We start from the raw sequence: 23,386 nt of genomic DNA, 5'->3' as shown, positions 1-23,386 counted from the left end.
ATTCTGTTGAAACACAGCCATGTCATTTGCTTTTGTACTGTTGCTAACTGCTTTCACATTACAAGGGTGAATTTGCATAGTTGACACAAAGACCCTTTGGTTCATAAAGCCAAAAAATACTTACTGCCTGGCCCTTTACAGACTTATTTGCCAAGTCTTAATCTATAATACAAAATAATAATATCCTGATTTGGTTTCTGTGAGAATGAGATAAAATAATATGTAATGCAAGAACTCCACACATAGCTGAGGCTTGATAAAGAATAACTACATATTAACACTCATTAAACAGAGAATCAAAATCTAAACTCGATAATATTTTTGTAAGTTTTTTTTTTTTTTGCTTGTTTATTGGTCTTTTCTATTCTCTTTCTACCTTGGCCATCTGTCCAAAAGCAAAATATGAGCTTGACTTCCTCTAACTTGAATTAAACTAATCTGCCACCCCACTGCACCTGTCTGTTGAGACAATTTCTATGGTTCTATTCATCTAACCTATCAGGGGTTTGGGAACATTTGCTTTACATGTTTCTATGGTAATCATATAGGAAGCCCAAAGATTCTTGCACAAATTTGTTGCCAATTTTTAATTTTTTTATTTAGAAATAATAAAATAAGACATAATATATAAAAATATGTACAATCCATGGTTTGTGCAGTACAACAGGAAGACTTTAGATACAAAAAGACAGCAATGGGAAAAATAATAACTATCACAATTGTCAATGGCTAGGATTGTTCAACTTGCCAGAGCCCAGAGCTAAAACCCAAAATTACTAGAAAAGAGATTCTACTTTGCTGAGGGTTGGGGATGGACAGGTAACTACGCCACACTTTTTTCACCTTGACATTATTAGACACAGAGTGAAAAAGAACTCACTGTACTTCTCAGGACAAGCTTTTGCTTTTACTGAGTGTTTTATTATAAAATATGAAGTGACATTTAGTAACTGCAAGGGAATTATGACTTAGGGCACAGAGCTCATCAAATAAACACCGAGAGTTGGGATAGGAGTGTACTGAGAAGACAGGAAGTAAAGAGAAGAAATAATGCATTAACAGAATAAAAACGAAATAAAACAAACTTTTCTAGGAATTTGGAAATGACAACAGTGCTATAGTGACATCCTTAAAATGTCTGATTCAAGTATACTCTTAGAGGGATAGAAAACTACTCCTTTCTCAATAAGCAAAATAGAATTCACTTTGTCTACATTTTATTTAAAAATAGGATAATCAGGAAACTATGGCTCCCTCCAAAAATATAGTGCCCTTCCAGATATGGGCAAAACTTTCTTCAAAAGGGAATAAAGCCTAAGTAAATTCAACAGGGAATCTGCTTGCAATAGAGAAGCAACACACATCTGGGAATCGACCCCAGATATTCATGGTGAGTCCCCTCCGCCTGCCTTCTAATGACATGTGTATACTAATTAAGGAGACCCAGTCAATAAGGACAAATATTTTGAAGGTAAAATGCAGCAATTGATGTCGTGCATTACCTATGTCTTGGCTCTTGACAAAAAGAAAGAAAGAAAGAAAGAAATGCCATTTAAAGCTTGTAACTGTTAAAATGCTAATAACTAGAAAAAGGTTTCAAATGAACAGCCCATGCTGAAATAAATAACAGAAGAACATAGCAACACGAACCTTATAAGGCTGGTGTATATTTGCTAAAACCATGCTAACCGGTAGCATATAGGTACTAGCTCTCAGAAATTGCTGCACTGAAATTATACTTTCTATGGCAATTATTTTTCTTTACAGACCTCTATTTACATTTGGCTTTAAATATGAAAATATCTGATAAACTTTATAAAATGTACACTTTAAAAACATAGCTTCTGCAAAATTTTCTTGAAAAAAAACAAACCTGTGCACCAGAAATTTTATATTTTTTTCATTTTCAGAAATAAGTTGAAAGATTTCCCTCCCTCTTTCCTGCCCACCCCCCATACCCACCCCCTTTCAAATTTCTCAAGTCTTTTTAAGTGGCAGCACTGTGTGTTTAGGGGGAGTCCCTTTTGTGGTCACCCCCATTCTCCACTATAACTTCATTTAATTTACATATCACTGAATACTCTTTGGTTTGATTATTTTCCTTTGCAAAACGTCATAATAGCAGCAGCTGAAGCCCTCAATATCCTCTCACCATCAAGAACCAAATTGGTGCCTCTTCTGTAAGTTTTCTTGTCCACTCAATCCCCAATTCCTCCAACTCTTTATACACCTTCCCAAACCTGCCTTTACATTTGGCTTTAAAACAACCATTTGCTTAACATCTCTTTCTCGCTTTCATTGAAAATAACACCTCGGTTTTCAAAGCCATCAAATCTGAAGGCTGAAATCAGCAGAAATTGTCATAGTTTTGCAGGCACAGCATTCAGATATGGCTGTTCGAGAACCAGAGACCATCACAAACAACAATTTACAAAATACATGATTCTAGAACAAGTTGTTTTTTAATGGCATACAGGGATATAATACCATAAGAGAGTTGATTTTGAGACTCCAATTAGAAAGAAAAGTCAGTAACCCCAGAATTCACAAATAGAGAACTTTAAATCAAAAAGAGAGTTCCATTATTGAGCCAGATTGGGAAAAAAAAAATAATGTTTCTAGCAAGGCAGTCAGCCAGGTAGGGGAGGCTTCTGGAAAACAACATGTCCTTCCTTAGTAACCTGCTCTGGGGCTCCACAGGAGACAATGCTTAGCTCATATTCAATCATAAGTATGCACACAGAAAAGGGAAATAACCGTTTTAGACCATTATCTCCTTTACTTGTGATTATGTTATTTTCATGTGTCTCTTTGACCCTAAAATACTGAGATCTTTTCATTCCTACCTTCTCTATTAAAAAAGGCAAGTTTCCTCTCCCTCCTAAATACTTCATCTGAAGTGCTGCATCAAACTGGCTTGTCCATACCTCCCTGTTACCCCACTTTAGCATTCACTGCCCTATCTGGCACTGTAGGACTCAATCCAGACAGACGGATCAGAAGAACAAGGCTGGAGGCCATGTGTGGCATCTTTTCTAAGGTGAAGGTGGGCTGGAAATATTCTGACAGTCGAGGCAATAAATTCAGCAGCAAGGGTTTAAACCCATTTCTCTTTCATGCTGGATGGCTCAGTTTTGAGAATGCCAGGATGCGAAGGAGGTCCTATGAAGATCTTATCTTATGAAATAAATTTTGGAATGTGCAAAAGGGAAAACCCAGAAAAATATAAGAGCACATCACCATCTCGCACTTTACATGAGCCTGGCCAGCACTGTCTGGCAGGAAAGAATGGATGTTGATATTGCGTGTGTGTGAATTTTACTGCCCCTTTCTTCTTCTGCCTCTTGAAATAAAAAAGTTACATGAAAGGACAAAATTTTTAAAAGCACTACACTGACTAGACTCTGTCATACTCATAGAGAGTATGATGCTCTATTTTCTGAATAAGGTGCAAAATGAACCGGTGGTTCAAGGTCTTGCTGAGGTTCAAAGTCATTGTCTTTTGATTTCAAGGCAGCCCATGGGGCTTTGTTTTCTTTTTAGTGTAAGCTCCACTGTGCAAAAATATGCATTATCTTTGGTATTTATTTTAGGTAGTCTAACTTAAAATTTGAGATAACCCATTAACATCATGGAGGAAAAAAACAACCATCACCCGGAGGCTACCATTTGGCTAGTGTTACATAATGCCCTTATGTAACAAAGAGCAAGAGAGAAAAAAAAATCAATTCTAGCAAACAAATTACTGGCCTCAAAAAATCAGGCTCTTGTTTTGGCAGTTAATAGCCAAATACTTGCCACTTTGAAGCGCATCATGAGCTTTCAATAAAGTTCAACACTGACTTTAAAATTACACAAAAGAAAAACTACACTGCAACAAAAATACAAATTTGTGTTCATGTAGTTAGCAGCTTTTCAAAAATTAAGGCAGAGTCTTGCCTTTGTTATGCCATTAAAAACATCCTTGTTCCCTAAAGAGAAGCATTCTGGATAAATCAAATACCCAACCAAGGCTTGCCTGCAAGTTCAAGTTTTGGAAAAAACACAAAACAAAACATAAAAACCCATAACTTATTCTACAACATCTATGTGCCATCAGGTCACACAGAGGCATAGTTAGTGCTTTATGCTAATCATGGAGCTTACAGTCTTCCTTTGAAACCATTGTGCTTGCCTCAGTCCCTTGTGGCCGCTTGCTTGACCCATCTTGACCAGTACCGTCATCTGTATAACTGTTTTGGGCCTCTGACCAACAGACCACGTTGTGAAGTAACTATTCCAGAGAAGGAATCAGTCAGTCATATCTCCGACTCTCGCCGTAAGGGCCTGGGCTCTAGAGGTACACTTGCCTGGTTGTGAAGGTCTATGTCAGGGGGCGTGTCCGTACTAGTGCTCTCTGGAACTCCATTTTCGCTGTCATCTTCCTCTTTGCTTGTGAGGGCAACTTCATTTTCATAGCAAAATGAATTCGCATTTGAGAGGATGTATTTCTTTTCTGCTAAGTCTCTGGCACTACAAAGGGGAGTGTTGGGGACTTCGTATGTTTTGTGGAACCTCGAATAGTCCACTTTGTAGTAGTGTTTCTCTTCAAAGAGCACAGGCTCATAGCGGTGGCCCCACAGGATTTCATTTGCTAGATAAGAGCTACGGCACTGAGTTGTCATGGCAGTGGCTTCCACCATGCCTTCCAGTATGACCACAATTTCAAAGTCTGCGTTGTCAATGTCCTGTTTACTCAAATCGTATAAGGGACTGTCTTCGTCTATTTCGTGGACTATAGTGATTGGGGACACCAGAAATATACGATCGATTCCACTGTCAAACCCAACATTGATGTCTATTTGATCCAGAGGGATATACTCCCCTTCAGAAGTGATTCTGGATTTGAGGAGCTGTGCTCGAACGTGAGCTTCCACCAAGTGGCTTTTCCGAAGATTACCCACTCGCCACATCAAGCACAGCTTGCCGTCTCTCATGGCAATCACGGCATTGTGACTGAAGACAAGAGTCTCGTTTCTCTTCTTTGGCTTTGCCATCTTCGCCATGACTGCGCCAATGATGAAAGCATCAATGATACAGCCCACAATGGACTGAAACACCACCATGAAAACAGCAATTGGGCATTCATCCGTGACACACCTGAAGCCATAGCCTATGGTTGTCTGGGTCTCAATGGAGAAGAGGAAAGCAGCCGTGAAGCTGTTGACCTCGGACACACAAGCTTTGCCCACTTTGGATGCATCCAGATCCCCATGGAGCAGAGCTATCAACCAAAACACACAGCCGAAAAACAGCCATGACAGAACAAAAGCCAGGCAGAAGATAACCAGCATCCACCGCCAGCGAATGTCCACACAGGTGGTAAAGATGTCTGCGAGGTACCGTTGCCCCTTTTCGCCCACGTTGATGAACTGAACGTTACAGTGGCCGTCTTTCTTCACAAAGCGGCTCCTGCACTGCTGTCGGGTGTGGACTTTACTCTTCCCGTTCCCAAAGCCATTTGCAACTGCCATAGTGGCCAGCTTCATGCCGTCTTCTTCTGAAGAGACGATGCTGTAGCGGTTGGTTCGCACACTGCCCATCGCTTCTGCTGGGGACTCCAGTGCTTCTGCTTTGGAAAACAGTCTGAGTTTTTGCAAAACGCTTTGGAGAAACAGTTTTGAATGTTCGGTGAAGACACACACACAAAAAAAATGAGGAGAGATGGGTGTCTCTGGGAGCCTTGGGGTTCTACCAAGGTTTGTCTACTGACATACAGAGTCACTTTAATAACTCAGCTGACATCCAGAGAAATGCCCTGCAAGAAAAGAGAGATTGTGCATTACAAAATAAGCCACTCATAAAGAATTCTACTGTCTAAGGCAATATATCCTAACAAAAACACAGAATTAGGTCAAGATAAGTATACTTTACATTTAATTATAAGGTTTTAAATTTCTTCATATCCTAAGCATGCTTTGTAAAACTTTTATTTAAAAGTATAAAGTCATTCAACGGAAGAGTTGTCTGTGACAGTTGTTCAACCAAAATGTCAAGTCAGGTTCCCTTTCCCTTATTTTTGACCAGTGATCTAGACTATTCTGTTATTCAAGTCTACCCCTCCATTCTCTTATTCTCTTCTTTTGCCTGCCCCACTTGCTAGGATCCCTGTTAAGCAGATGAAAAACTTTCTGATTCCAAGATTTGTCACAAAATTTTTGGAAGCAGGACATGTTTAGAGAACTTTTCACGTGAATGCAGCATCGGTATTCACTGAGTTGCAGGTGCATTACGAGAGAATATTAGAACCCTTGATAACTTTGAAATGGGAAGACATTGATTATTTTGTTTAAATGATATAACTGAGAAGACTGGATAGGCAGAGGAAATGCTGGAGGAAGAAATTTAGATTCACACCTACAAATATAATAGTGAAGTGGATTCTGGCATAGGCTTGACTGAGTGTATATCCTGAAAATAGAGGGAACTAGTGGACAAAACCTCCTATGATAATACTGACCCTATTGCTAATAATCATCTGAAATGGATCCCACTTTCTGGATACTGTTTAGGCTTGCTTCATCACTTCTCACACTTTAAGCAACCACTATGCAGAAATACCTGCTAACATCTCTATTAGTGCAGGTAATTCTGGCTTGAAGACTTTGAAGACGAAGTCTTGCTCTGGGGGATAGAAAGCAATTCTGTTGCCTAGCAATAAGAGTCCTGAAATTCTCCTGAGATGCGGCTGTCATGTGTAATGACAGGCTAGGAAGTAAGCACCATTGTGCCATAGAACCAGGTCTTTAGCAGATTGAGATAAGGCAGGAACTCATTTCATGTAAGTCCAATGCTGTGTTCTCTCAGACAGAGACAACTGTAAGGACAGATTATAAATGCCCATCTGCTTACTTTCACTTCCAGCACTGTTGTTTGCTATCGGTTCCTATGGAGAAGGCACTCACCTTTACTTAATATGTGCAAATAGTAGTTAGTTTTCTCCTATTGCCCAATTCTTCCCTAGGTAAGAACTATCTATTTACTTTAACTTTCCATCTTCACTCCTAAGAAATTATTTTCCTTGACTAACTAACAAAAACCTAAAAGTCTAAGATGTTTTCTTTGCCAAATGTGTAATAACAAAACTAATATAGGTTAGAACTGAAAAATAAAGGCCACCCTTAGCTTTCCATACAACCAAATCCTTCTCCTATATTAAAGGGGGCAACGAATAACTCACGAGAAGAGTCAGGGATTTGTTGATGCCTGATAATGAAGACTCTACTTTTTTCTTCTCCTCTAAATTCACTAAGATTAAACAGTTAACAGAACCGATTTCAGCCAAGCCAGCTGCAAACAAATAAAGCAAACCATTCATGTTGTTTTTGTGCAATCCCTTAAAAAGAGGCAAGGTGCATTGCCTTTGAAAATGTCTTGTTACTGTCTTTTGACTTCTTCTTTATCCAAGTTATTATGCAAGAATGTGCCCCAACACATTTTTCCTGAGATTAGTCATCTATGAAAATTGCAATGTGTGTTACATTTTGGCAGCTTTTGACACCTAAATGATGCTCAATTTGAAAGTGCCTTTGAATTACTTTATAAAAAGAAGTTGCTGTGCTTTCTTAACCTTCCACCTGCTTCAATGTTTTGTCTGCTTCCCTGTGAAGTTTGCACTTGGACCAAGGAAACAAGAATCCTACCCCTCAAGGTTCTAGATCCTGTACATGGAAAGCATTTTTAAGCAATTACTTCATCTTAGTTGTCTCACATGAAATTGACAATCATTTCTAAACAGACAGAGATAGCAACAACACCAAATGCAGGTGTAGGTTTCAAAAAAGGGTAGAAGAGCTTCATTTAATGAATGCTTTGTATTCCTGAGTTCTGATTGACTTCAGAACTTTACATTATAAGCTGACACCAAGAAATTCCCTTTTCATGATTCAAAACAATCCTTCCATGTGAGTTACCATTAGGGGCCATGAGTAGACAGTCTCAAATTTCTTCTGACTTCTTTCTGTACTCCTTCCAGATTAAAACATAGCAACCATATGAAATCTAAAGACTGAATTGTGACTTTCCAAAAGTCTTGACCCCAGGACATTTGTTTGAATTCCACAAATCACACAATACCAGCTTCCTATGAATAGCTTTCTGCATTTAGAATCTCAGAAGTAGCCTGTATTGAGAGACTATTATTGTCTTATTTCCATTGCTAATAACAGAATTTGTTCCACATGTGGAGCATCATTTAGAAATTTTACCATTTCTTCCTGGAAAGAGAAAAAGAAGACTTTTTTGGCTAAACGAAAACTTTTGCCACTTCAAATAGATATGCCCTAAAACAGATTTATGTGTGTACACATGTGCATACACATATGTATTCGGACTTTCTGTGGAGCTGATTACATAGCAAAAGTCTAGAACCTGTCAGGGTTTGATGGGGTAAGAGTCCTAATGTTTCATGGTAAAAATTGCTTTTACTGTTAACCTGCCCACAAGCCTGAGTGACTTTAAGCAAGCAGAAAACTTCCTTGCCCGCTCGCTCTCACTAGCAATTACCAATTCATGAGCAGCTGGGAAAAGCTATCATTAAAAAATAGGGCTTTCATGCAACTTTATTTCAAGTCTATATTCAAAATAATGTTTTGAGATGCAATCAATTAGAAATAGATGAGAACACTAAGTGATATAAATCCAGAGAACTGAAATTTTAATTTGATGAACAATGTGTAAATTCCCCTTTCAGTCAAAATATGTAAGGGCCTAGATGTAAATTTCATGGACACAAATAATCATTTTTATCCAGGCCATAACCCATGATGTAGAAAGTATTTTTGGGAAATTGAGAGGATACATGTGGTGCTGTTCATGTTAAGACTATTTATAGGCTGAGCCAAAATTAAGCATAAGCAATGGAAAAAATAGTTCAGCGCTTCAAACTTAGGTAGATGTTAAAGGAGAAAGAGCTATGGATAAATATAAGGTCAAGGAGATCGCGTGGTACAAATGGGGGATCTAAATTGTTTTGACTATATAGGTAATGCTTCCAATAGGCTTATAAATAACTTAAAAAAATCAAATAAGAATAAATGTGTCCTGTAATGTGGTCATGGTGTGTAATGAATAAGAAAGTTTCTAAGGATAGGAAATAAAGATAGCAAAAGAAAATGTACTGGGCTGAGAGGTCTCCTAATGACTGTTTAGAACAGCTATTCCCCAGCTGACGCCATATAGACCAGCCTGAGTGTGCTGTGGGCACATGTTGCTATGTGAGCACAACTGCTAGGAAAGCAACCTCTTAGAAGCTCAATAAACATAAGGGAGGAGGAGGGGAAAGTTGGGAGGGGAGGGGGGATACCTATCTATCTACCTGAGTCCCATGTCCGACATTTATACTCAACCACGCTTGGCTTGTAGCATGGCTCAGTATTTGCATATGCTGAAAAATAGACATGTCTGGTAAACAAAAATATATGGTTAAAAATCAATCTGTGCAGGTAGTTGTTGTCAATCTTTCAGGTTATGCAAAAGTCACATAAGGACACTACAGCTAACTAGCGATTCTGTAACTGAAGAGTCCGAAGGATGTAGAAAGACTGTGTTCTTTTATTTTTCTACGCCAAATTCATGAGAGTTTAGATAAAATATTTCTTATGGAGACCAAGAACATTAAAAAATAAAATGTCATCAAAATATGAGAGAGGAGGGAAGAAAGCTAAGTAAAATGACCTTGACCTTATTCTCACCCTTTCCACCATGCTTCAATTAACCTCTCTTACCCCTTCAGAGCACCAGGATTTTTCCAGATAATGGCAAATACAAATAAAACATTTGGAAGTGAGCAGGAAAACGCTAACAAGTGTACAGATAATGTACAGCAGACACACAACAGTGGTTGGCAAGAGGAAATCTGGCAGTCCATTGATTATTAATGTGAAAAGAAAACAAATGGTAAAACGCAATGTGGATTCTTTGCATATCCAAAACAGGTTTTCAAATAACACCTTATTTCCTAACAGGTAAACTCTGAATTTAAGAAAATCCCCAGAATTCACAGCCTGATCCTAGTGATCATCCTGCTGATATCCTTACCCAAACACAGACATTAAACTGCCCATTTCATATCCTTAATTTTTTTTCCAATTGTCATAATGAATCCATGCTATGATGCAATCTTTTTGCAGAATCAAGTCGTTTTGACTACTTTGCGTCCCTAAAACCACACTGTCTTCAAGCTAGGTATTAATGCCATTATTACTAAACACAACAAATTGGTTAGGGGAGAGTGATATATAATGTGAAAGTTTTGCGATCCTCAGGCTCAAACCCAACTCAAGCTCCCGCTCTTCTTCCAGGAAGGCAACTTTGAGACACTTACTCTGTTTGAAACTCACAGCTATACTTGAAGCAATGACGGAAAAAGAAAAAAAAAAAAAAAAAGCCAAGGATCAAAAATAGTGCTGAGTCCCAAGGTTTGCCAAGCTTTAAGACCAAAGCTCGAGACGTACCCCCAAACCAAATTCCCTCCCACCTTTTTTTTTCTTAGAGTGAGAACCGAACACAGACTCTCGCCCTTGCCTCCAAACCCAGTATCTCGCTACAGCTGGTGCATTGGAAGTTATGAGCACAAACAGATGCTGCAGAGAAATCTGTTTCTATTGCTCAACTGTTCCAAGCATGTCTCAGTATTTTTAGCTCTGGGGATGTTCTGGTGCGCACACAAACTATATAGGCATGATCTGGGACTCCGGAGCGTGGGTGAGCGCTACAGCAGTGTGACAGCTGGGCACCTCTGGAGCAGCGGGGCAGGGTAGGGTAGGGGACGGCGGCCAGAGTCCATTCCCCAGGACACACAGGCAACGAGCGAAAAGGAAGAAAACACAGCAGCCCTTACCTGTTGCTGGCGCAGGAGCATGGGGACATGGAGTGGAAGTGGGGGGTACAGAGGCATGTAAGATCCAGTAGTTTGTAAAGAGCGAGTGAGCCAAAGCTAACCAGAATTCCCAAGACCCAGCCTGCCGGCGCCGGGAAGGCTGCGCGCTGGCCAGGGCTCCAGTGCGCTCTGCAATATCCTGGGCTCTTTTGAGGCGGTCCGTGCGACACCGGCTCTCCTGGCCCCGCCCCCGGCCGCTGCCGGCCAATCGCAGCGCTCCTGGCCGCGCGGCCGGCCCCGGGAACCGCGGCGGGGAGGGGAGGATGCTTCGAGGCGTTGCCAGCGGAGGGAACCTGCCGCCGCCTCCTCCCCCTCCACCCTCGGAGCCCCGCCGGCCGGGGAGTCGGGCTCCGGCCTGGGAGGAGGAAGTTGTGGCCCAGCTGGGACAGCAGCAGGTGGGACGCTCCGCGCCCGGCCGTTGCGGCTGCCTGATTGCAGCCTGGCCTTGGGCAAAGCTTCCTACCCCGTCTCGAGCCCCACGCACTTCCCGGTTCCCCTCCTCGCGGGAGCGCTGTGCCCTGCGTGCTCCTCGAGGGGGCCTGCGAGGTGCCAGCGCCGGGGAGAGACGTTTGCCGCCGTGGCAGGACTGCTCGTCGGCCCCGGCGCGTCTCCCTCTCCCCTGCCTCTCTGCCGGAGCCCCCACGGCGGCCCTTGGAAGCCCCCAGCCGAGGCTGCTGCGCCCGGAGAGGCCGCTAAGTCAATGGGGCGAGTGGCTGGGACGGGCGCGCAGAGCCCCAGGGACTGAGACGCGCGCAAGTGTGGCCCCTACAGCGCCGCTCGGCTGTTTCTTCTCCGGACTGTTCGCGAAGTACTTACAAGGAGCCTAGGCTTCTCTGAAGGGGAGACGGCTCGTTCCCTCTCGCCCTGTCCGCCCTCAATCTCTCCACCACCGCCCGGCACGCTTTGCTGATCTAAAATCAGAACAATTAGAGAGTAATGATTTTTCTGGAATAGCTACTCCTACAGACACTTAGATCTGCCCTCGCCTCAGCGCCTCCCAGCTCTCATTTCCAGCGGAGCCAGGCAAGAGTGCGCAGACCCCTAAAAAGCAACTTGAGTGTTAACCGGGTCTGGATCCTGGAACTTTATAAACTAATCCGTGTGGTTTTTGTGTGTGTGTGTGTGTGTGTGTGTGTAAATCGAAGAGTAAGTGCATATTATTTCTGAGTACTTCGGTGTCCTAACTAAGCTTTGCTCCTAAAGAACAGGATATATGTAGGAGCCTTTCCTTCCACTAAGTTTTTAAAAATGTTTATTTCCTCGAGCGATCAAATGTATCGTTTGTGCAGTTTATTTAAACCTCTACAGGCCTCATTGAGTCGCTAAACTAATTCGGCAGACTAGCTGGTATCGTGGACGGCGCAGTCGGGGTGGATTTCCGTGTGTAGGAGAGGTGAACTGACAATTCAAGAAAAGGTTCTGCGCGCGTCCCCACCTCCCAGCCTCATATCCACACGTGGCCCCTAGGAGGTGCTGGTGAAATATGGTTGCTTAGGTTTTGCAGATACGCACTTAATCCTGCCTTATGGAGTGTGCCTCTTAGCACTGAGCAAGGTACTTAAATTAAAAGGGTGTGAAATAGACGAAGCACTCAGTGTGGCTGCTCTGAAAGCCAAATGGCGATGTGGTTCCTGTTAATTTATTGAGATTATGCTGTTCACCAAGCCCTGGTACCAACTCTGTTGCATTTGGGAATAATGCCTGCCCTAAGGGAGGTCTAATTTAACGTTTATTTAGTTATGTGTTATTTATAAACAGCTTGAATTAACACTGTAAAGTAGATGGATGTTAAGAACCTAGACTGTACCCTAAAGCTAAAAGAACCTGAGGATTGACAAGTTAACTCTAGATTAACCGAAGGATAATGGACGAGTTAACAGCTCAGTTCAATAAGCTTCTTCTGACATATGCTTCCTCCTGGACTTCTAAGAAACAGACCAAAAGTTTAATTATACCTTAAAACACGTTAAGCCCAAATGGAAAAAGAAAATTAATCACTTACAGATTTTTTTCTTCTTTATTATGATTCAGTTGGTGCATCTGCAGATGGCTAAGAATTTTCCAAACCGTATGAATTCAGAGAGGCAACACTTTCTTTGCTCTTGTTGTTCCAGGTAATGAGCTCTCTTTGAAAACCAGTCACTCACTCGGAAAAGGATGCCATTTTTATGCAGCTTGGATTGAAATGATTTTGCTTTAGTCTTCTATTCTAAATAGAATGAATACACCACAGGCCAAGATAGTTTCATATGATAGAAAAATCTTGGCCTCTGTCATCAATTATCAACATCACATCCCCAACTTCTCTCCTCCCAGGGGACTAAAGGTTGTGCAGCAAGGCTTATTTCTTGAAGGAGAAGTTTCGGGAAAAATTGATGATTTGAATTCCAACTTTCCAATCTTAGTAGAATCATTATCTTAATTACTTAGCTAAATAAGGAAGTATGAAGGATTAAATTTTGCAAGTGAAATTTTCTAAATGCATGGTAGCATTGAATAACTCTATTGCTTTGTTTTTTTAAAAGGAAATATAAATGCATTTTAATTAATAAATGACTTTTCATCATGTCCCTATTAGGAAAATTCCTGTGTGCCAATGCTTTCAGTGCTTGAATTAATATATCTTTTGAAGTGATGTGTGATACAGATTTCTCTATTCAGAGTCTATCTTTTTCGGCCAAGTCAGGCCTTATTTAGCAAAAATCCCCATTAGTCTTGGATATGAATGCAATCGGGTGTTGGGATCCATCTGTGGATTAAATTTTTCCAAGGAAATGACAATTATGCTCTTACTGATTCTCTCCACGGTAACCACCTATAACATTAGAGCCAAATATTAGTCACAATCTGGATCTGCAGTCAGATTGTAAATAGCTGTGTGACGCAGAAGGTGATTGTTTCACTAGAAGCACAGATCTTTCTTTTGCATTTATATAAAGATGCCCAACAATTAGACATATTTTCAGACTTCCATTAACCATATATATATAGAGAGAGAGAGAGAGTTCAGTTTCACATAAATGGTAGGTAAAAAGCTCCTGGCATTTGTATCCAATGGATATTAACCACCTTCTAATCTTAAAAAAGTGATAATCAGTAGCAGTAGATAATGAATAAATCATTGTCAGATTGCCCTGAAATGTAGACAGGATGAGTTTGCAATCTGCTGCTATGAGAACAAGCCACTTACTGTGGTATTTTAAGGCATGGTATGCAAGCTTACTTATTGGAAAACAGTTTTGGCCTTAAGTTTCACTTACCACATTGGTAATATTTAATCTTCATATTAAATTCAATGACAGTATTTTTTGAAATAACTACTTGGTACTTTGGCTATGTGCTAAGTGAGGTGAAAGACGAAAGGGTCCTAGGAGGAGAAATTCCTGTCCTTAGGAGTTCAGATGTCCAATTGAGGAGACAGACAAGGCAGAAGGAAACATTTAAATGATCAAATGACAATATAAAGCAGTTTATGATTAAGCACTAACATGGATCAGGCAACAATTAAAACAATAATTTTAGAGATATTTGAAGAATGGAATGAAGCAGAATTTATTGGGAAGTCTTTGTAACGGAAGATTTAATAAATATGACATATTACTATATAGTGATCTTAAGGATGCTGGAAACACATCAGAAGACAGGAGTATCTCCTCATTCAATTAATTTCACAAATGCCCACTATGCTCCCAGACCTTTCTATGTACAGGTAATCAAGTGTATGAATTATAAATCATTTCTGAGAATAAATGTCAGTTACATGATGAAATGAAAAGAACAGTATGTGTTAGTATAACTTTTGATAATTAGTGTGATTATAATAAACATAAGCTATTTCATTTTTTGCCTGCAAGACCGTAGGCCTATCAAGGTACAGTAGAGCATTTTCTTCTGCATTAAATGACCCTAGACTAAGCTTATTTAAGACTTTCTGCTTGTTTTTTCTTTCCATCAATGTGAGCCTTCAGTTCTCATTTTTGCTTTTGATAATGAACCTTTAATCTGTCAGGCTGTCACCATGCTCTGCCTAATTTGTTGATTCTAATCTGCACTGGGCTGAGAAATTATGTAACCAAGGTTGCTGCAGTAATGTAAAAGCAAATATGATTTAACATATCTAAAGATGCATTTTGAAGTCATATGAACAGATGCTGAATTTGGAGTTACCTTCACTTGGTCAACCTCTATTTTGGGTAATAAAGCTTCAGGATTTGGATTTATGGAATCTATTTTGCTTCTCAGAGCATTTAAATGGCTTAGTCTTTGTATTTGCTGTTATGAATAGCTGAGAAAAACTTCTGAGTAAGTGAGATACCCTTGTGTTTGCAACTATTGATATGTTTGTATGTATACGTAAAACAAAATCATACACTCATTTATTGAGAAAAGAGTTGAGTGCTTACTTTATCCTTGTATTATTATGACCTTTATTTTCCATCAAACATGTTAAAACCAAAAACAGTAAGTGGGGCTTTAAGAAGCTCACACTTCCAAAACATCCATGTTATTATTTAGTAAATTACTTCTTCTGTCATGCTCTGGAAGACTTCATTTATTTCACGTGAGTGAGACAATTACCCTCTGAAAATACCATATTCATTTTAGGGCCAGACCCTCCAATACTATGTTTCTTGATTCAGTGATTACAATGATTATTTCATCTGTTTTTTCTGGTATGCATTAGTCTCCCAAAGGTAATGATCTTACAGCCTCAGTTTACCCTTTATAACCACAAATAGCAGTTCCTTAGATCAGGTAGCCCTACCATAAGTGCAGGTCATTGGTTAGAAGAGGTGCTAGCTGAGAAAATATCAATCACTATGCATAGACTCATCATTACCACTGGGGAAAAGCAAGCCGTATAACTGGAAGGGTGTAGTACCACTATTTAATCATAGTAATTAAGCAATAATAAGAAGACTAATAATAAGCTAGCATATATGGAGGGTTTCCCAGAAAACAAACACTGCTTTTGTGCTTTACAGGATGTGCTATCCTGATGTCGTATATTGCACGTACATTTGTATGGGAAAATAATGAAAACAGGGAGGATAGGAAGGAAGGAGGAAGTAGAGGAGACAAGAAAATATTCACTAGAAACTATTGGTTCTAAAGGAGACACAAACCCATCAGTAGCCACCAGGGAAAGTGAGACTGCCACCAGCATTCATAGTCCCCCTCTAAGCACAGTAAGAAATGCTTTCCAGTGAGAGATGCCACAATTAGCAAACTGAATCCAATGTTTAAAACACCTGTTAGAATGTCTCTTTGCTTAACAATTCATCTTTGGAAGATCATTAAGAGTCATCCAACTTGGCTTTTTCCAGAACTTACAAAAGCAAAACAAAAAATTAAACAAACACAAACTTCAGACAGCCAAAGCTAGTCACTATTATAGATATTTATGGAATATGCCAAAAGCTATGAAGAAAATGCAAAACATATTTTGAGTAATGTCAACAACACTGTAATGATACTCTTGAAAGAAAATGTACATACTTGAATGTCTAGATTTTGAGATGTGGGCTTTAAGAGCTTGCAGGTTTTTTAAAAGGGTATTTTTGGTATTTTAAAAAATTATTGCTAAAATGATGCATGTCTATTTTGGAAAATATAAAAGATAAGCATTTTAAAATGTAGAAGAATGTTGGTAAATGTGCAAAATAATATAAATTAATATTTCCACCACTGGAAGATAACCATTATAAATAAACATTTTGATATATCTTTCTCCTTTTCCTCTATTTCTATTTTTAAGTCTATGTTTTATAATTTTTAAAAAGTAGCATACTGTTGTTTTTTTTTTTTTTAAAGATGGGGTCTCACTACGTTGACCAAGCTGGTCTCAAATTTCTTGCTTCAGGCAGTCTTCCAACCTCAGTCTCCCAAAGTGCTGGGATTATAGGCATGAGCCACTGCATTTAGTCTCTCTAATTTTAAGATCAATTGTGTCATATTTTTAATACATGAGCATCACACTTTTTATATTATCTAAACATCTGTCATGCAATTAAAAATCATTTGAAAGTATATATTTTAATGATCACACATATTTTATGAACTATAATTGTCACCTATCCTTATACCTTTATATTCAGTTTTTTTTAACCCTTATAAGCATGAATTGTCTGTACTCGGAGATTTTTCATCTTCATATCTTTCTCTTTTCTTATCGATTTCTAGATGTGCAATTACTAGGTCAAAGCTTATGAGCTCTTAAAGCTTTTTTTTTTTTTTAATGCAGTCCTTTCTAATGAAATTCCAATGCATTGAATCTCAAGGATGTTCTAAATTATGTAACTTTGATGATAGTGGCAGTATTGTCCAGTAGGGAGAGGTTGAGCTTTTGGTCAACTTGACATGTGTTTGCAACCTCCCACTTACTAGTTGTGAAAGATTGTTATAAGAATGAGAAATAATATATGTAAAATGTCTACCACTTTGTGATCACCTAATCAAAGATATCTATTTATTCTATCACTATTGCTACTGCCACTAATGATGATGAAAATGATAAAGCGAATAAATCAAACATGTTAGCTAGGATAATAACGCATGCATACTAAAGTCTGTAAATAAATAACAACTTTATGTAGTGCTTAATTAAGTGCAAAAGTCATAAATGAAGAGGTAAGCATCTGAGGAACTTAGCAACACATTAGTTCTATATTTGATAGTTACAGGTTGGCGTGAAACAGAAAAAAGTAAAAGGGATTTCATAATTGATCAGAATTTGAACAAATTCATAAATGTGTTTAAAGAAATATTAAGATCGAACATTAAACTTGAACCAGATTTTAGTCTTTTAAGGCAAAGATGTTGAGTTGACACTTGATTCTTGACACAGGGAGAGATCTACAGATGACTGAGCAGAAGGATACGATGTGTAAGTAGGGCTGTTGGAACATTAAACAGACAGTCATTTCTTCTTCCATTGCTTCTGGCTGCAGTCCTACCATGTTACCTTCACTTCCATTTTTGTTTTTTTAATATGATTTCCACATTCCAATTTTTAGTTAAAAGAAAATAGAGATATAGAAATTGTATTGCATCTCCTCATGTGAATGGGACTATGCATGTGGATTCTAGCCTGCTGATGCCAACTTCAATGCATATTCCTCTACTTTCTGCAGAGTGTAACTTTTGCTAGCATCTCTGCTCAGACAAATCTAGAAACCTAAAATAAGACCTCTATTTTTCAAAGCCACTTTCTAATTCTCCCCCACATATCCCCCACATTATTTCTCTCCTAACTCTAAAATATATGGAATTTGAATTTTTGCTCCTTATGCAGGACTCAATTCCAAATGCTTGGCTCAGTTTTCATGCTTCCCTGTGCAAGAATTTCTTCCCTTTTAAAAATAAATTTTATCAGTATCTATGGGTTTAATTGAATGTTTCCTTCATCATTGACCAGCTTCCATTCTGTAGGCATTCATCCTGAATTGAGATTTAATTCCATTCTTCCAATAAACTTATGTTTTAATATTCAAAGCCCTAGTGTATAAGTTACAAATAAATAAAACTTATATTGCAACTATACAAAAATAAAATGCTGTACCCAATGACTACCAATAATATTAGTGATTTATCATAGCATGATAATATTCACAGCATTATATGACTATTAAAAGAAAATGCAAGTTTTCAGGTGAAACTTTTAGCTCCATGGCAGACTATGCTCTGGTTATCTGTGTACACAGTTTGCAGCTACAAAAACCTACTTTGCTATTTATTACAGAAAAGTGCTCAGTTAAAAATAAGTGCTGTTCCTTCAGCAAAATAGTCACCAACCCAAAACTCCCTGTGACATTTTACAATGCACACAGCCTCATGTAAGTTTAGACGAGCGGATTTATACTGTCTTATGAGTGCCCGCCCCTAATATATTACCTCCTAACGCAAAAGTAACATATCTTTCATGACTATTTTGACAAAAGTTTAAAACACATACGATGAAGTTCAACTTTCAGGAACCAAGGACTGCCAGAAAATATTAGTTTCTACATTATACATCCATTTAGAAGCTTACTTGAAATCTGGCTTTTATAGAGGAATGGTATGAATAAGTGGAACTGTGCATTTTTTAAACGATTGTCATTAAAGCAGAAATTATAGGGTTAAAAAAAATACGGGTGCTTAGACTTTTAATTTACTTTTTAGGCTCAAATCTAGACATTTCTTCTGCTTCATTTGGATTTGAGCCACATACAATTCATTTTAAGTGTTAAAGAAATTTAAATGAATTATTTTAAGCAAATGTTTTTAGAAATTGTTTCTAGGATTAGCGATAGAACAACTCTGAATTTATATAATAGACTTAAGTTCTATCACCAGTGTTTCAGCTTCTGATCTTTTTATCTGCAAAAATCTCATTTCAAAAGTTGTAATAATACAAAAGTCTATTCTTTTGTATGGTTTGCATAACTGAGTCACCAAGTTTTAGCAAGGCAGGAACTAATAGTATAAATAATGCTTTTTTTTTTTTTTTGTAATCTGATTGCCATTTCCCTGCATGTAAACAGAAATATGTGAATACTTACATTTTGCCTGTTAAGTCAACTTGGGAAAAAATTAATTAGGAGTGCCAGCTTTCCCATTTACTAAGACTAAACCTCTTTTATGTGTTAGCACATGTAAGAATGTTTTTAAAAAAATCCTTGAAATAATATGTCCTACCTATCAAAGTCCAAAACTATTGCTTTCACTGTATATTATTTTTATATAAAATAAAGATAGTGCCTCCTTTGCACAGATTAAGCTAAGGAAGGCATATACTTAATAGTTTAGTTGGCAGAAAGCAAATTAAAAAAATACATGAACATGCAGGCACACACATATAAACACATGCGTGTACACAATTATTTCTGTTGACCCAATGATGACACATCAAAAAGCCTCATAAAAAGATAAAGAGGGCTAAGATTTGATTTGCAGTTGCTTAGTTCTGACAGAAGAGCTGTGGTCAGTTCTAAGACTCTTTCTCGTAACCTGCCTTAACGATCTTGATTTTAGAGTCCAGTTGGTATTTAGAGTCCAGTATTTAGAGTCCAGTTACATTTTACAATTTAAAAAGTCACCTGTTCACTCACTACACTTATATTTATGATGTACTAAAATATGCAAAATTCAAAATAGATACTGGCAACTCTCCATATCTTTGAAAAGTAGAACAATCTGTAAAGCTCTGAGGTTAAACAGCTTCAACATGTCAGTAAAACATGAGCTAAGTACACATAATTTAAGCAGTTCCTTTAGACTAAACGACAATGCACATATTATTTAAATTTTCTTTCAGAAGTAATCTGAACATCTACCTGGTCAAAGTATCATTTAGCCCAACAGGCTTAGTCCCCAATGCCGTATCCATAGTTTCAAAATCCAGACAGTATAATGGAAGTTTATACAAGTCTCTTTAATCCTGGGTTCAAAATGAATCAGTGCTCTTCTCTAAGTGAATCAAACACAGAAATTAGTTTACTCCTCTCAGTGTTCTATCTTCTTTCCTTAAGCATTGCTTGACTTTGTTCCTTTTATTTCTCTCCATAGTCCATACATTAATTCAAGTCCTACAAAAAGGGGATTGGAACCAAAACACAGCCGGTGATCCAGGTGGATGGCTCTGAATTATATTACTACCACAATTTAGCATTGGGTTCATCTCTGAAAATACAGCTCAAGACCTACATGATTCCAGCTCCACAGGCTCCACTGAAAAGCATTGCCTATCAAAGCAACACGCAGAAAAAGCACCAAGCACGCTTGATAATACAAAACCAAGCCATAGCCCCACAGGGTGAGACAATCTAGTCAGCAGGAAAAAAAAATCATTGTTGGAAATATTTCTCCATAATGGAAAGCAATTCTCTGTGAGTTGACTTACAGGTCATGACATAAAATCAAAGAAAAAAAGAAAGAACTCTAAGTATTGACAGATGGTCTGTGCTTGCTCCTGTCTCCTGACCCCTTCTGAGTCTCCATCAGAAGGCAGCCTGACCTGCAGGCTTTCCAGCAACTTAGGAACTGGAGATCTTTCACACAAAAGGTTTTACCCCTAATTCCACTGAAAACCCCCTCGAACCAAGAACAACATTTTTCTCACAGGAGAATTTAAGAGAGTCTATGGATTCATGCTCGATTTCATAATTTCCTCTCTGTACAAAAACCTGGGTATTTATTTCTCTTACGTAATTTCCAGGGAGTCAGTTGCATGACCTGACTTGTATTCTACTGGTCTACTGAGGGACCTTACCGTCAGTCAGTCTTGGTGAGAACATACCCAAGGGCTGATATATGACTGCAAAGGAGCTTAACAATTCCTGGAAGGAAAAGGGTTAAGAGCCAGTAAAAACAGCATAAATTTACACATGACTTAGTGTGATTACACTTTATTCTCTTCCTTGGAAGGAACAACAACAATGACAAACTCCATAACTAATGCTTCTGGTCTAAAAAACTTCTCCCGAAAGGACACATTTTTCACCCACTACCGATGATCTCAACAACTTTCTGGATAGAAAAGACCTATAGACAGAGAGATGTACTTGCCGGTGAGTTTTCTTTCCAAAGGATCTAACAAGTCCATTCCCGTCATGGGAAAATCATCTCAACTATTGGACTGAAGGGAGCAGCCTTGTGTGATTGGTTTGTGACGGTTCGATTCAGGCTGACAAGTTCTAGAACTATAATCGTTTTGTCCCAATCTTAATTTGCTAAGAAGGTAGATGGCTTGAATAGCCAGAGGCCTTGATTCCAGTAAGAACTGTGGGCAGATAAAAGCTACTGCAGTGGCTTCAGTTACCAAAAAAAAAAAAAAGCTGGCCCTGATTCCACTGCCTTCCATGAGGCAGAGTGCTCTGCTCTTTTCTCTGCAAAATATAGGAAAAGGATTGGCAAAGCAAGTGAAAAGTAGTTGGGGACAAATAGGGGACATGCATTTGTTTCCTTTTATAGGTGAGATCAAATGCACCAAAGAGTAAATGAAGCCAATGCCTCAGTACTCTATGTCCTAGCTCTGCAACAGAGGAGCCCCTAGCTGTATAAGCTAGTTAAAAACTGAGCTCTCAGTATAGGGTTTTCTGGAGCCAGCAGAAAGTGGATAGAGAGGTGGATTGCAACCTTTCCCTCCTACTCATATCTCTTAAGGACTGGGCTCATCTCTGAAAATCATGCGGCTCAAGACCTGCATGATTCCAGCTCCTTTTCTCTTTGTCTTTCCCCTTCCTTCTTTAGGAATTTTTCATCAGCTGAAGAACAGGGGCATCTGCTGCCACAAAGAGGAGAAGTTGCTCTTTTGCTATTAGCCATGGATGCATCAGGGTGGCCATGTATTTGACTGGAGAGCCCACAGATGTCACTGACACAGCAGCTGCTCTGACAATAGACCATCAATGGTACTCTGTTCTCTCTCTCCCCTCTCCTCTTCCTTCCTGCTGTCTACACACAGATTCTTCAAGGAAAACCTCTGCAATGCTTCCTGATAATAGGACTGAAATATCTGGAGTAGCAGATACCTTAGAAGAGCTATCTTGAAACTTTCTGAATACAATTGATTGTATCAGAAGTTCTGCTGAAGAACTAAATTCAATGGAAAAGGTAGACATCCAGAAAGAAGTAAAGATTTAGAGATAGCATAATTGGAAGATTTTTATTTTTAAAATCCATTCTTAAAAGAAAACAACCTAATTTTTTTTGTGTGTGGAGTGTCTTCCCTTATATATCGGCTACTTTGAAATATATCTCTCTTCTTTTATTCATGAAAAACAATACGGGGAAGATGATTATTGACGGAAACATATCTGGGCCAGGAAAATGACCCAGAACCAAGACTTATGCTTTCTCAGAGAATATCCTTATATTACTAGACCTATAGAGAAGAAAACCCTGGGCTTTTCTGATATTTTTAAGTAAGCGTGCCACATGTTCCCTTCTAGAAAGAAAAATAAGGGTGTGCAAACTGTGCCCACAGGCCAAATCAAGCTTACAACCTATATGTACCTTGTGAACTAACAGTGTTTTTACATTTTTAAGGTAGCAAAAAATCAAGAGAGGAATACTATTTTGTGACATGTAAACATTTTATGAAATTGAAGTATGTGTATTCATGAATAAAGTTTTATTGGAACACAGTTATGCTCATTCGGTTACAGATTGTCTCTGATTGCTTCCCAGCTGCAACAGCAGAGTTGAGTGGGTGACACAGGGGCTGTATGTGGGCCCAAACAATCTAAAACACCCACTATCTGATTCTTTATTAAAAAAAAGTTTGCTGATTGCTGGCCTACAGTAATGCTATGGATCATCAGGCTAAATTGAGTAAAAAGGATGTGAGTACTGTCTGTCATCCTGATTCCCGGAGGCTGAGTAAACTTGACTATTTAAATGTTGTTGCTTCCTTATTTAAGTAGAGATAAAATTCAGACCGATTTTTTTTTTAGGATAAACCAAATAATGATTGTAAATATATAC

At 38.7% G+C, this 23,386-nt stretch overlaps 2 protein-coding genes across 2 annotated transcripts; one reads left to right on the top strand and one right to left on the bottom strand.

Annotated features, from left to right (window-relative positions):
- Positions 1-572: 572 nt before the first annotated feature.
- KCNJ2 (potassium inwardly rectifying channel subfamily J member 2) lies at positions 573-11,837 on the bottom strand. The gene is made up of 2 exons (XM_002748668.6): positions 11,735-11,837; positions 573-5,797 (listed from the first exon to the last, which is right to left on the bottom strand). The coding sequence occupies exon 2, from the start codon at positions 5,580-5,582 to the stop codon at positions 4,299-4,301; it is 1,284 nt and encodes a 427-aa protein (XP_002748714.1). The 5' UTR covers positions 5,583-5,797; positions 11,735-11,837; the 3' UTR covers positions 573-4,298.
- Positions 11,177-23,061, top strand: LOC128932178 (uncharacterized). The gene is made up of 3 exons (XM_078375569.1): positions 11,177-13,032; positions 20,468-21,468; positions 22,151-23,061. The coding sequence occupies exon 1, from the start codon at positions 11,182-11,184 to the stop codon at positions 11,743-11,745; it is 564 nt and encodes a 187-aa protein (XP_078231695.1). The 5' UTR covers positions 11,177-11,181; the 3' UTR covers positions 11,746-13,032; positions 20,468-21,468; positions 22,151-23,061.
- The last annotated feature ends 325 nt before the right edge of the window (positions 23,062-23,386 follow it).

Source organism: Callithrix jacchus, chromosome 5, assembly GCF_049354715.1.
Source record: "Callithrix jacchus isolate 240 chromosome 5, calJac240_pri, whole genome shotgun sequence".
NCBI lineage: Eukaryota > Metazoa > Chordata > Mammalia > Primates > Cebidae > Callithrix > Callithrix jacchus.
Note: the sequence above shows the minus strand (reverse complement) of the source record. Positions and strands in the feature narration are given on the sequence as shown.

What these genes read in the sequence shown, in the direction of transcription:
- KCNJ2 (XM_002748668.6), bottom strand. Translation starts at nt 5,582, where the DNA reads ATGGGCAGTGTGCGAACCAACCGCTACAGCATCGTCTCTTCAGAAGAA.
- LOC128932178 (XM_078375569.1), top strand. Translation starts at nt 11,182, where the DNA reads ATGCTTCGAGGCGTTGCCAGCGGAGGGAACCTGCCGCCGCCTCCTCCC.